At 38.0% G+C, this 12,689-nt stretch overlaps 1 protein-coding gene across 1 annotated transcript; it reads right to left on the reverse strand.

Moving 5' to 3' along the window:
* Positions 1 to 6,148: 6,148 nt before the first annotated feature.
* Positions 6,149 to 10,151, reverse strand: LOC128234413 (glucose dehydrogenase [FAD, quinone]-like). Its single transcript, XM_052948642.1, has 4 exons — positions 9,767 to 10,151; positions 8,925 to 9,196; positions 8,155 to 8,349; positions 6,149 to 7,117 (listed from the first exon to the last, which is right to left on the reverse strand). The coding sequence occupies exons 1-4, from the start codon at positions 10,149 to 10,151 to the stop codon at positions 6,149 to 6,151; spliced, it is 1,821 nt and encodes a 606-aa protein (XP_052804602.1).
* Between the last annotated feature and the right edge of the window lie 2,538 nt (positions 10,152 to 12,689).

The raw sequence follows: 12,689 nt of genomic DNA on the forward strand, positions 1-12,689 counted from the left end.
TAAATACATGTATTCAATGTTTTATTACAATTCGCCTGATATAAAGAAAAGGGTACCTCACCGACTTCGAGTTTGCGCAGTATCAAATAATCTAACCCCTATACCTGTTTCTTTTTCAATACGTAGTGTATTTAAACGTTTAGCATGACGTTAATCGAATTGTTTCTGTTTATTAAATGGAAAGATTAGAAATCTTAGAGTGTCTGATCAGTTTTATGTTAGGGATATTTGTTATTGTTGTTGTGCAAAATATCTAATTCCACACAAGACGGGCGCTGAAGAACCAGCTTTATATATCAATGACTTTAATCTGGCGGCTATTTTAATGAGAGGCTTTCTTAATTATTAAGCAATCTCATTTGCCGAATTATAATATTTTGATAATACACATCAATAATCGTTCAAGTCACTATGCTATGAGCTGTTATTATGCTGATTAGTGCTTTTATATATATATATATACATCTACAGTAATAACACAACAATAAACGGTTCTACTACTTTATTAGTTACCAATTTCTTTAATAAGTATCAGTAGAGATATGCAGTTATAAGGCTCTAAACTAAGCAAAAGCATAGTAAATCCAGTGTGTGACACTCATTTCGTACACAAAATATAACTAACAAACCAAAAAATGATAATCGACAGAAATCTGCATTGTAATAAGCACAAAAGGATCCCGGCAGTAGAGGGGGTGCAGCCCCACCCCCTTAAAATCATCCAAGTTTTCTTCTGTATGCCACTATCGGAGAAAATGTAATAGTATACAGATCTATAAAATACGCGACTACAGAGTTCAGTGTTTTGAATCTAAGTTTGATGTAGTCAATCGGTTATCGTTGAATAAAAACATATACAATTAATAAATTCCACTAATATTGGTAACCAAAGTTCGGTAGTGAATATAACTCTTGAACACGCAACGGTTTGGGGAGGGGTGTGGGGGATGGTCAGTTCTTGACGTTAAAAAATGATCGGTCATTCTTTGAACAGAAAGAAAATGACTCATGTGGTCAATATATAACGGGGTCAATCGGCGTTAATTTAAAACACACATAATTTTTAAAGTGAAACTCTTATTCAAATCAATATTCCACATGTATAACAAACATTTATTTTGACTGATAAACCCTTACTTCTTCCTAAATAATAAACTCATACAAAATATGATTAACTGATTACAAGATTGTAACTGTTTATTTAATAGTAAAGCGCAAAAATGATTCATTTTTTTGGTGAATGCTAAAGGATTTACTATGGTCCCATATTTCTTTCAAATTAAACTCGGTATTCTTCATAAGAACCATTGTTTTCGATATGTATTTATTCTTAAAGGCATATTAAAACAATAGTATTAGTTGTGGTAAATCGTATTTGTGTTTAATACTTGTGTTTGCACTGATTGTAAATGATCACATTGAATTGTTTCTATTATCTCATCTTATTAAGGGTTGTTATAGTTCACACAAATGCACTCACATGAACGCATTTATACGCCCACATACTCGTACATGCAGGCACGCCCATACACACGAACACGCACACACACACACACGCACACGCACACTATGATAAAATATATGTTCCAAATGGCTCAAATGATGATCTTAAAGTTAATGTTTTTAGTGCAGTAAAATGTTTAATTTTGTTAATCAATGCCCCATAACGAGTTATTTAGTTTTCCTGACCTTACCACGCAATCAAAGCTTCTCGTGCGTACAAGCAAATTCATGAGACAACTTTTGGCGGTGCATTCAATGCCCATGATACAGAAGCCAACATAGCTACCTTATCCCGCACTCAATGTCCTTGCCGTGCGTATTGTACACGCATGCGTGCGTGTGTACATACATGCCTGCGTGTGAGAGCGTACATGTGTGTAAGAGCGTGTGCGTGCGCGTGCGTGTGTGTGCGTGTGTATGGGCGTGCATATGATCGTTTGTGTGTGTGTGTGTGTGTGTGTGTGCGTGTGCGTGTGTGTGTGCGTGTGTGCGAGAGCGCGAGCGCATGCGCATATATGCATGCGTATGCACGCGAGCTTGAGTGTGAGATGGTGTGTGGGGTGCGTTTTTACGCGTGATTGCGTACGTGACTTTATTGTACGTTTTGTGCGTGTGTTTGTATGTAACTATAACAACCATTAACAAAATGAGCTTATAGTAACTATTTAAAGATGCACACTTACTCTCCCATCTCAACTCAACTCAATATCTTAATTTCCCCATGGCTGGACATATTCATAATATATCCAAACATTGATAGACATAGAACATAAATAATAGTATATATAATAATAGTACAGTTTAAAATTATAGCATATTGTTGTCAAAATATTTATATAGGTAGGATATAGCTATATATAAGTATAAATAAAAAGCTTACATTCTACATGCAAATAAAATAAGTCTGTTTGACTTTCATGATAGTAAGGTCGTATGTGATCTGACGCTTGGATGCAGAAATCTTGTCGAAAACAAAGGTTCTTATGAGAAATACCGAGTTGATTTGAAAGAAATGAGCATAAAACATGGTGTTTTTACATTATGAAATTAGATTAGACCACAGTAAATATTTTAGCATTCATCAATAATTTAATATTTTTGTGCATTCTGTTATTAAACACGCGGTTAAAATCTTGTAATCAGTAATTATTTTTTCCATAAATACATAATTGAGTAAAAAGTTAAAGTTTTATTGAACAAAATTGATCTTGTTATACATGTTTATGCATGGATTTTGGATAAGCATGTCACTTTAACTATAGTCCATTTACAATCAGTGCTTTAATTATTTAAAAATGTTAATGATAACTATTCGGAATTCAACAGAAGAAAACAATGTTGAATTATCAATTTAACTAAAACTAACAACAATTGTTATATGTTATTGATCAGTGGTTTATTCAAAACTAAGCTCTTATTAGCGTAAATAATAGTTCGATTTACGTCATGCTAAACGTTTTATAACAAAACGTAATGAAAAAAAAACAGATATAGGGGTTAGATTATTTGATACTGCGCTAAAACGAAGTCGGTGAGGTACCATTTTTTTGAAATCAGGCGATTTGTAATAAAACATTGAATACATGTATTTAAAAAAATCAAAAATTAAACGAGCAGTTTTTTCAAGAATTAAAGAAAGGCGCACTTTTTTCAGTAAAACACGACGACGTTTTTCCCGCGAAAAATGACGTTAAAGACGAATTTTAAATAAATAACGTAAAACAAGAGAAAGAAAAATATATGAGCGTGAGCGTTTTCACAAGACGCACTTGAGGTTTAAATTTCTTAGCGGTAAACGAAGAATTGGTGAAACTATCGGTTATTGTAGCTGGAACGCAAAAATATGAGAGACGTCTCAAAATTGACGTCAGTGGTATATTTTGAGGAGTCATAGTTTCAAAACCGTTCCGAATATTGAAAAAGTAAAAACAGTCCATAATTGGGCATATGCTCTTCTATTCGTATACCAATTTTCAGACAGTAACTCGAAAAAAAAATCATAGTCGCGTTCCACCTTAAGCCCGTTTTACCGTTCAAATCAAACATCAGCGCACAAGGCCGGGACACATTATGAACGACGTCAATTCCGAAATGACGTCACGTGTGCATGCAGTTTTGCGCGTTTCTAGTACAATTAAATGTCTTTTAATTCCAGTTGTAGGCATGTAATAAGAAGAAACATATGTTTGTTTCTATTTAAGATCGTAACAATTATCACCTCGTGAACACCAAAAGTGAATATTTCACTCATAGCTACGTAACTCGTGCAATGTAACTTTTGGAACTCAGTCATAATTGATTCCACTTAAAGCTGCTCTCTCACAGATTGAACGTTTTGACAACATTTTTTATTTTTTGTCTTGTAACGAGCGATTTTTTGCGAAAATCCATGGAAACCAATTATTTAAGACTGCTGACAAAAAAATAGATCGCAGATTTTTATATTTAAGTTCAAAAATTGATGTTTTATGCTTTTTTCTTAAACGGTTTAAGTCATAAAACATTATTTTTCGAACGGAAATATGAAAAACTACGGTCATTTTTTTGTCAGCAATCTTATATTATTGGTTTGCATATATTTACGCAAATTTGCTCTTTCAAAGACAAAAAATAAAAAAAGTATATCTGTATATGGTATATCTGTGAGAGTGCAGCTTTAATGAACACCAAACGTGAAATAAATAACTATCTTAAAATGAAACTGTTTATTTCATTCAATTCAAACTGCAGCGACTGGGCCTTTAAGATAAAATATTGATTCTAAAACCAAAACATGTAAAGACTACAAAGTTCAAACAAGCGAATATTTGCAAAACTGATTAATTGTTTGCTCTCATAATGCAGAACATGTGGACTTGGTTGACAACGTGTCACTATCGACTAACAGATTAATTGTGAATGCAACTTTGTATAATAAGCCGTGGGGATAAGTCTGTCTCACAGTTAAACAACCATTTGAAATACGAAACAAACATACCCTGACCTCTGATATATCAAATAATATCTTTAATTTTGATATTAATCATGCACTCGAACATATTTTTTGAGCACATCGATCGTTATGAACACATCGATTTCAAATCCCCAGTGCCACAAGAGTTTACTATTGCAGTTTTCAGTTATGATATATCTAAATACGAGTAAACTTGGCGAGCGGATATCCTATTTGACTGTCCGATTGTCTGATATTTGGACATAAATATGGCGTAACAAGTGGTTCAATAGTTACAATATGACAAAAGTGACCTATCAAATATAACTACAGATTTTGCTGTATTTTATAGATGTTTTTGCATTGGCATGGTACTGCTCTTTTGAATACAACCTACATTTTCAGCCAATGAAATTGCAGTTAGAATACAACTTACATTTTCAGCCAATGAAAATTCAGTTAGAATACAACCTTATATATTCAGCCAATAAAATTGCAGTTAGAATACAACCTACATTTTCAGCCAATGAAATTGCAGATAGCCAATTGTTAAGTCATATGCTTAGCCATAAAGAATCTTATCTTTTGCGGGTGTTTAAAAGTCCGCCTACCTCCACTCATCCGATATCACGTGACACTCACTGCGTCTGATTTTTCGTTGACAATGTGTCTTCCAATGAGGTAGTATTCTAAGAAGGTTAAATGACCTCAAGAAATAATTTAATGATAAAAAGGGGTCGTTCTCTACGTTAACATGTATTATAAAATACAGCTGTAGTTGAACTCTTGGAGTCAAAAACACAGCTACAGCTTTACATTTACAACAATGGAATAGATATTGTGGGAGAACGGACACCGGATATAGCCCAAAACATGATAAATCGATAAGCGTTTGATTTTGACACATGGTAAGTTTTTTATCTTTTTTTTGTGTAATTTATGGTGATATATATACAAATCAAAGAGTTTTGAATAGTTAGACTCAAGTGCAATATTATAAGTTACGAGATTAGCAGGTGACCCGATATGGGATATACGGGGTAAAGGAAACCCTATCGGGTGAGAGCGAAGCTTTTTGAGCTATATCCGGTGTCCGTTTCCCCACAGTAATGGATGTATATACAATGGCATAGAGATAAAATACGTGTTATTTGTATATCTTGTTAAGACGACTTATGTATACACGTATGATTACAACATACTATTGCATGTTATAGATGAAGCTATGAAACAATCTCATTGAAATCACATCGTGACGTTCACTTCATTTCATTACGTTATGTACGATCTGAGTGTAACAGAGCGTAACGTCGTGGAACGTGTATTGGGGATGATGTATTGGGGATCTGATTTTAATGAGATCGCTATGAATATAAGATACGTAAATAGTTTTAAACTTTTAATGATATTCTTAGTCGATTTGAAACGAAATACATAACCGTTTTAACAAGATATGTAAGACATTTTAACTATAGTAACTAAGTTGTTTAAACGAGAAACTTAAGTTGTTTGAACGAGATAAAAAATAGCAATACCATTTGTCGCCTCTATGCCATCGTACATACGATTCATATGATTGTCTTAAACGCAATGTACATTGTACATTTTCTTTAAAGAATTGACCAAGATTAAATACTTTCTAATTAATCGAATGCAATCAACATTAACATATTTTGAATTTTTCATAAAACAACACTTCCTGTGTGTGCAGTTTTAGACTGATTTCCGATCGAGTATAAAGTCTGCGGCCCTTTCGGCGACCATCAACGTGGGAGTGTTTGTGTTTCCTGAAGTTATTACCGGAAATACTGAAGCGTCCACGACCCGGAGACCTGCGACCCCTTTCACACGTAGATCAGGGCCAACAACTGTGGATTCATCATCGAGTGCTCCCATTTTGCACGAGGAAGTCGGATGGAACTGGGTGAAAGCTAGTTTACGAATGTAGCATTCCCAATAATCGTCACTCCTGAACTTGTGCTCTGAGCAAAACCTTTTATTTAATTCATTGATATCAACACCGAGATCTGACATCGTTTTTGACTGCGCTAGCTTTTCCCAAATTCGAATACCACCTACGAGGTCCAAAACGTCTTGATGATTTTCAAAATACCGCGGATCAATAAGAGGATGGTCAAATAGATCAGTCGACGAGAGGGAGATAACCCCTCGAGCCCGTAGGTGGGTCAGCGCGACGAAGGTGCAGAAACCATGCCTTTCAGAATCCTTTTCTATCACTAATTCAGCGATATCTTCTGAATAATCGAAAATATTTGCACCAATTAGTCTGCTTACATAAACACATTGAACATCAGGGTATGTTGTGTTTTCTAAAGCTTGGTTCAAGTGAAGGAACGCTGATCCTTCTGAAGCTGTCATGGACTTTGGCCCAGCGTTGAAAAGTTTGTATTTCAGCTGATTCCACGTACTATCCACGTAAGACGAAGTCATACTGTAAGGCACTTTGATGGATGTACACATGCTGACTTGGCTGTGGTCTTGTAAGTTGTGCCCCACTGGAAGGTCTTGTATAACGGGTATTCCAAGGCCGTTCAGATGCTGACTTGGCTGTGGTCTTGTAAGTTGTGCCCCACTGGAAGGTCTTCTATAACGAGTATTCCAAGGCCGTTCAGATGCTGACTTGGCTGTGGCCTTGTAAGTTGTGCCCCACTGGAAGGTCTTCTATAACGAGTATTCCAAGGTCGTTCACATGCTGACTTGGCTGTGGTCTTGTAAGTTGTGCCCCACTGGAAGGTCTTGTATAACGAGTATTCCAAGGTCGTTCACATGCTGACTTGGCTGTGGTCTTGTAAGTTGTGCCCCACTGGAAGGTCTTGTATAATGAGTATTCCAAGGTCGTTCACATGCTGACTTGGCTGTGGTCTTGTAAGTTGTGCCCCACTGGAAGGTCTTCTATAACGAGTATTCCAAGTTCGTTCAGATGCTGACTTGGCTGTGGCCTTGTAAGTTGTGCCCCACTGGAAGGTCTTCTATAACGAGTATTCCTAGGTCGTTCAGATGCTAACTTGGTTGTGGTTTTGTAAGTTGTGCCCCACTGGAAGGTCTTCTATAACGAGTATTCCAAGGTCGTCAAGATGCTGTCTTGGCTGTGGCCTTGTAAGTTGTGTCCCACTGGAAGGTCTTCTATAACGAGCATTCCAAGGTCGTCAAAATGCTAACTTGGCTGTGGTCTTGTAAGTTGTGCCCCACTGGAAGGTCTTCTATAACGAGTATTCCAATGTCGTTCAGATGCTGACTTGGTTGTGGTCTTGTAAGTTGTGCCCCACTGGAAGGTCTTCTATAACGAGTATTCCAAGTTCGTTAAGATGCTGACTTGGCTGTGGTCTTGTAAATTGTGCCCCACTGGAAGGTCTTCTATAACGAGTATTCCAAGGTCGTTAAGATGCTGACTTGGTTGTGGTCTTGTAAGTTGTGCCCCACTGGAAGGTCTTGTATAACGAGTATTCCAAGGTCGTTCACATGCTGACTTGGTTGTGGTCTTGTAAGTTGTGCCCCACTGGAAGGTCTTCTATAACGAGTATTCCAAGGCCGTTCAGATGCTGACTTGGCTGTGGTCTTGTAAGTTGTGCCCCACTGGAAGGTCTTCTATAACGAGTATTCCAAGGTCGTTCAGATGCTGACTTGGCTGTGGTCTTGTAAGTTGTGCCCCACTGGAAGGTCTTGTATAATGAGTATTCCAAGTTCGTTCAGATGCTGACTTGGCTGTGGTCTTGTAAGTTGTGCCCCACTGGAAGGTCTTCTATAACGGGTATTCCAAGGTCGCTCACATGCTGACTTGGCTGTGGTCTTGTAAGTTGTGCCCGACTGGAAGGTCTTCTATAACGAGTATTCCAAGTTCGTTCAGATGCTGACTTGGCTGTGGTCTTGTAAGTTGTGCCCCACTGGAAGGTCTTCTATAACGAGTATTCCAAGGTCGTTCACATGCTGACTTGGCTGTGGTCTTGTAAGTTGTGCCCGACTGGAAGGTCTTGTATAACGGGTATTCCAATATCGTTCACATGCTGACTTGGCTGTGGTCTTGTAAATTGTGCCCCACTGGAAGGTCTTCTATAACGAGTATTCCAAGGCCGTTCAGATGCTGACTTGGTTGTGGTCTTGTAAGTTGTGCCCCACTGGAAGGTATTGTATAACGAGTATTCCAAGGTCGTTCACATGCTGACTTGGCTGTGGTCTTGTAAGTTGTGCCCCACTGGAAGGTCTTCTATAACGGGTATTCCAAGGTCGTTCACATGCTGACTTGGCTGTGGTCTTGTAAGTTGTGCCCCACTGGAAGGTCTTCTATAACGAGTATTCCAAGGTCGTTCACATGCTGACTTGGCTGTGGTCTTGTAAGTTGTGCCCGACTGGAAGGTCTTGTATAACGGGTATTCCAAGGTCGTTCACATGCTGACCTGGCTGTGGTCTTGTAAGTTGTGCCCCACTGGAAGGTCTTCTATAACGAGTATTCCAAAGTCGTTCAGATGCTGACTTGGCTGTGGTCTTGTAAGTTGTGCCCGACTGGAAGGTCTTGTATAACGGGTATTCCAAGGTCGTTCACATGCTGACTTGGCTGTGGTCTTGTAAGTTGTGCCCCACTGGAAGGTCTTCTATAACGGGTATTCCAAGGTCGTTCAGATGCTGACTTGGTTGTGGTCTTGTAAGTTGTGCCCCACTGGAAGGTCTTGTATAACGAGTATTCCAAGGTCGTCAAGATGCTGTCTTGGCTGTGGCCTTGTAAGTTGTGTCCCACTGGAAGGTCTTCTATAACGAGTATTCCAAGGTCGTTCACTTGGCCCTATCCCCGACAAAAGCGGTAATTGGGCCGAACCTATTGTACCACCGGATATAATTATCATCTTTCTTGCACGTGCGGTATGCTTTCGACCATCCCGAATAAAAGTCACACTGGCTGCTCTTTTGTTTTCGAAGTTTATTTTTGTTGCGTGTGCTTCTGGTAATATGTTATGGTTTGGCCTGTCAATTCCAGACAGTAACTCTTTAGCGGATGATCTTCTTTCTCCGTGTTTTACATTTATTTGTATCTTGTTGAAAGACTATTGCGTAGCACCATTATAATCACTGATGACCTTAAAACCAATTTCTTCACCAGCTTTTCTGTACAACTCCGCTAAAGGCGAGTCATCGCCGGACGAGACGACTATGGGACCACCGACGCTGTGAAAGTTGTTGGACCACGATCCTCGATATTCATATCTTCTAGTTTAAGAAAGTACGGTAATACATCGTTGAAACTCCAACCGGTGCAACCCTGTCACTCCCATCCGTCAAAATCAAACGGGCTTCATCGTGTGTTTTTGAGAGTGCTTATACTTCCGGATCCGCCGACGATGCGCCCTCTTGGCCATTCACACTGGTTGTTCTTTGAGCCCAAACATGCATGTTTCTGTGGCATTGTTTTATATCTCCAGTCAAATTCCCCTCCAATATTCTTCCACCACTGCTCGGGTTGATTCAAAATTGGAATGTTCTCGAAATTCGGACCAGCCTCCAAGACTAGTACAGTTATATCAGGAGTTTCCGTCAGTCTAGCGGAAACCAACGAGCCCGCCGAGCCAGCGCCGATCACAATGTAGTCGTACTCTGCTTTTGCCTGGGAGACAACCTTTATGACCTCACTGGAATGCATATGATTCTGATACAGTCGCCAAGACAACACAAGAACTCCGACACTTACGGCAGTTTGTATGAATCCCATTCTGACAATCCCGTCGAACAATTGTAGAAGTAAGCAAATTTATCTGCCTTTAAATATGACACATTTGCACCGTCACCTTAAGCTTTACATACGTGTTTCACGCGCAATAAAATGTGTGTCATATTTCATCGTAATAATTATCATTTATCTGTTACTTCAATTACATATTTGGTTTGAATAAACCGTGAAAATGAGGACGTACAGTTTTTTTAGTAGACGATCGTCCAACATGAAGCCATATCAATTTATAAATATATTATTTTATTAAATCAGATTAATCAGCTAGTTAAAGATCCATCATTCAAGGTTAAAGACGAAGTGAAGTCCATAGAAACATTTTGCATGCCTTGTGATTATCAAGCAGTGAAACAATAAGAAGGAAGAGCATTCCCGATGTTTTCGATTTCTTTGGAGGTGGGAGGGGAGAGGGTGCTTTGAAGTGGCAACAAAAGTTTGTGTAGTCTAGGCATGCAAGGATTGTACTTTTGGCAACTTAATGAGATAAATGAAATGCTATATTTATCGAGTTTGAAATAAGTTGCTTAGTATGTCTTTTTAAAGTCGCAGTTTTTTCTTTTAGTAGTTGTTCAGCTTAACACTTTGATCCCCCTTTATCAACGTGTCATGCAAAGCCAACGGCATTCATTATTGCGGGGGCGGGTGGACTATCTGTATAGCTAGGGGGTCTAAATGTCAGGACTTTTCAAGGTGGGATTATCTTACTGTATTATTGAGAAGTATATAAAACTATAAAATAAGGAGTTCTAAAGTACTGAAATCAGGATTTAGAGATTTTAACTTCTGTTGTACAGTCAAAAGGATTGTTTTTGCTGCTCAGACATTTACAAATGGAATGAAGTACCTTGAAATGGATGACGTTGGAAACAATTTCAAAAGGGGTTTTACTTAGCCCCTTTTCACTCTTTTGGGAATGAATTGCTCAAACTCAAGTTGTTACAAAAACCTTATTTCATAAAAATACCAATAATGCATGTAAGTTGTCCGGTTAGCCCATCCCATCTTGCCGTCCACGACCATGAACACTGTACCTTCCACTACCATACAACCCCTTCAATCCTGCTCTCCACGGCCATGAACACTGTACCTTCCACGGCCATACAACCCCCTAAATCTTTCCCTCAACTACCATGAACAATGTACCTTCCACGACCATAGAATCATCCTCGATCATGCCCTCCACGACCATGAACAATGTCCCTTCCTCGACCAAATAAGTCCCCTCGACCTTAACCTCCACGACTAAGTCACACTTACTGACCAACTGGGTGGAAAGCTTTTGCTCAACTGCATCGTCATCCGTGATGCCATCACATGAAAGCACCAAGGCTTTTGGGTGTAAAGTCGCCTTCTCCCACTTTTAATTTATCGATTTAGATGCATCTATAGATGCAGATCTGAATAAAGAGGTGCTCCTTTCTTTCAGCTGTACAGTTTGCTTTAAGCAATATTTGACACAGAAGGTATATCATCTTGCTTTAACTGGGAGATCGGTGTCGGAGATCTCGACTCCGGTGTCGGGGGATCGTCATGGTCATCTTCTCGTCTCTGAGATTGTCCATGATACTTTAAGTTAAGGTAGTTGGGGTTTCCGAGTAATTTTTAAACCATGAATTTAGTGGTTGACCAAGGTTATAGTTATAAACTAGGTAAAATGTTTGGACAATTAGGTTTTAAAATAGACAGAACAGATAAAATAATGTGATTAATGTTTCTGTCTTTAAAAATATACCAAATCTTCCACGGCATTGAAGGTCACGTCATCAACTTGTCTGTGCTTGAATATATCCTTACTCTGGATTGATCAATAAGTAGTTTAAAAAATATTATTGTACTAACGCTTTAAGCGGACATCCAAACATGAAAACCCTAACTCGCCTTTTGACACAATGTTGCTAAATTTAAACCTTTGTTATATTTTATTACAAAATTTGGAGCTGTCGAATTGAAGCAAGACAAGGGTCAAACTCACTTGGTAATATCGTATCGCGTCTGAGTTCTCAGAAAACTGAATTCTTAAAATATCTTTGATATAACCAATATTGCATGATCAATATGAAATATTTTAGATGTTGTTTTAAAATATCAGAGAACAGTGCATCTTTTTGTTCAAAGGGGCAGACTTGATTGACTCTGAGACACTTAATTCCACGGCTTATTATACAAAATGAAATGCACAAAATATATGTTAGTCGATTGTGACATGTTTTCAAACAAGTCGACATGTACTGCATAAAAGGAGCAAACATTTTTTTTTTGTTTAAATTTCATGCATGATTATGTTTAACTTGTATGTTCTTTGTTTTTGTTTTGACATGAAAGTAAAATGAATTACTAGTAAACATAATAATGCATTAAAATTTGTGCCTCTTTAATAAAGTAAACGATGGATCAGCTTTGCAACTATCAATTATTTGAACGTTCCAATATTCACATGCTTTGGTTTAAGAATCAATATACGAGGTTAATGGTCCATATGCTGCAATTTGAATGTAATGAAACAAACAGTGTATTTCTTTT

This window comes from Mya arenaria, chromosome 5 (assembly GCF_026914265.1).
Source record: "Mya arenaria isolate MELC-2E11 chromosome 5, ASM2691426v1".
NCBI classification, from domain to species: Eukaryota; Metazoa; Mollusca; class Bivalvia; order Myida; family Myidae; genus Mya; species Mya arenaria.

Excerpts from the sequence above, each read along its gene's own strand:
- LOC128234413 (XM_052948642.1), bottom strand. The coding sequence starts at position 10,151 with ATGGGATTCATACAAACTGCCGTAAGTGTCGGAGTTCTTGTGTTGTCT. Across the intron at positions 9,197-9,766 it reads CATCGTCGGCGGATCCGGAA|AAGACCTTCCAGTGGGACAC; the intron begins GTATAAGCACTC and ends TACTCGTTATAG. Across the intron at positions 7,118-8,154 it reads ACTTACAAGACCACAGCCAA|AAGACCTTCCAGTGGGGCAC; the intron begins GTCAGCATCTGA and ends TACTCGTTATAG.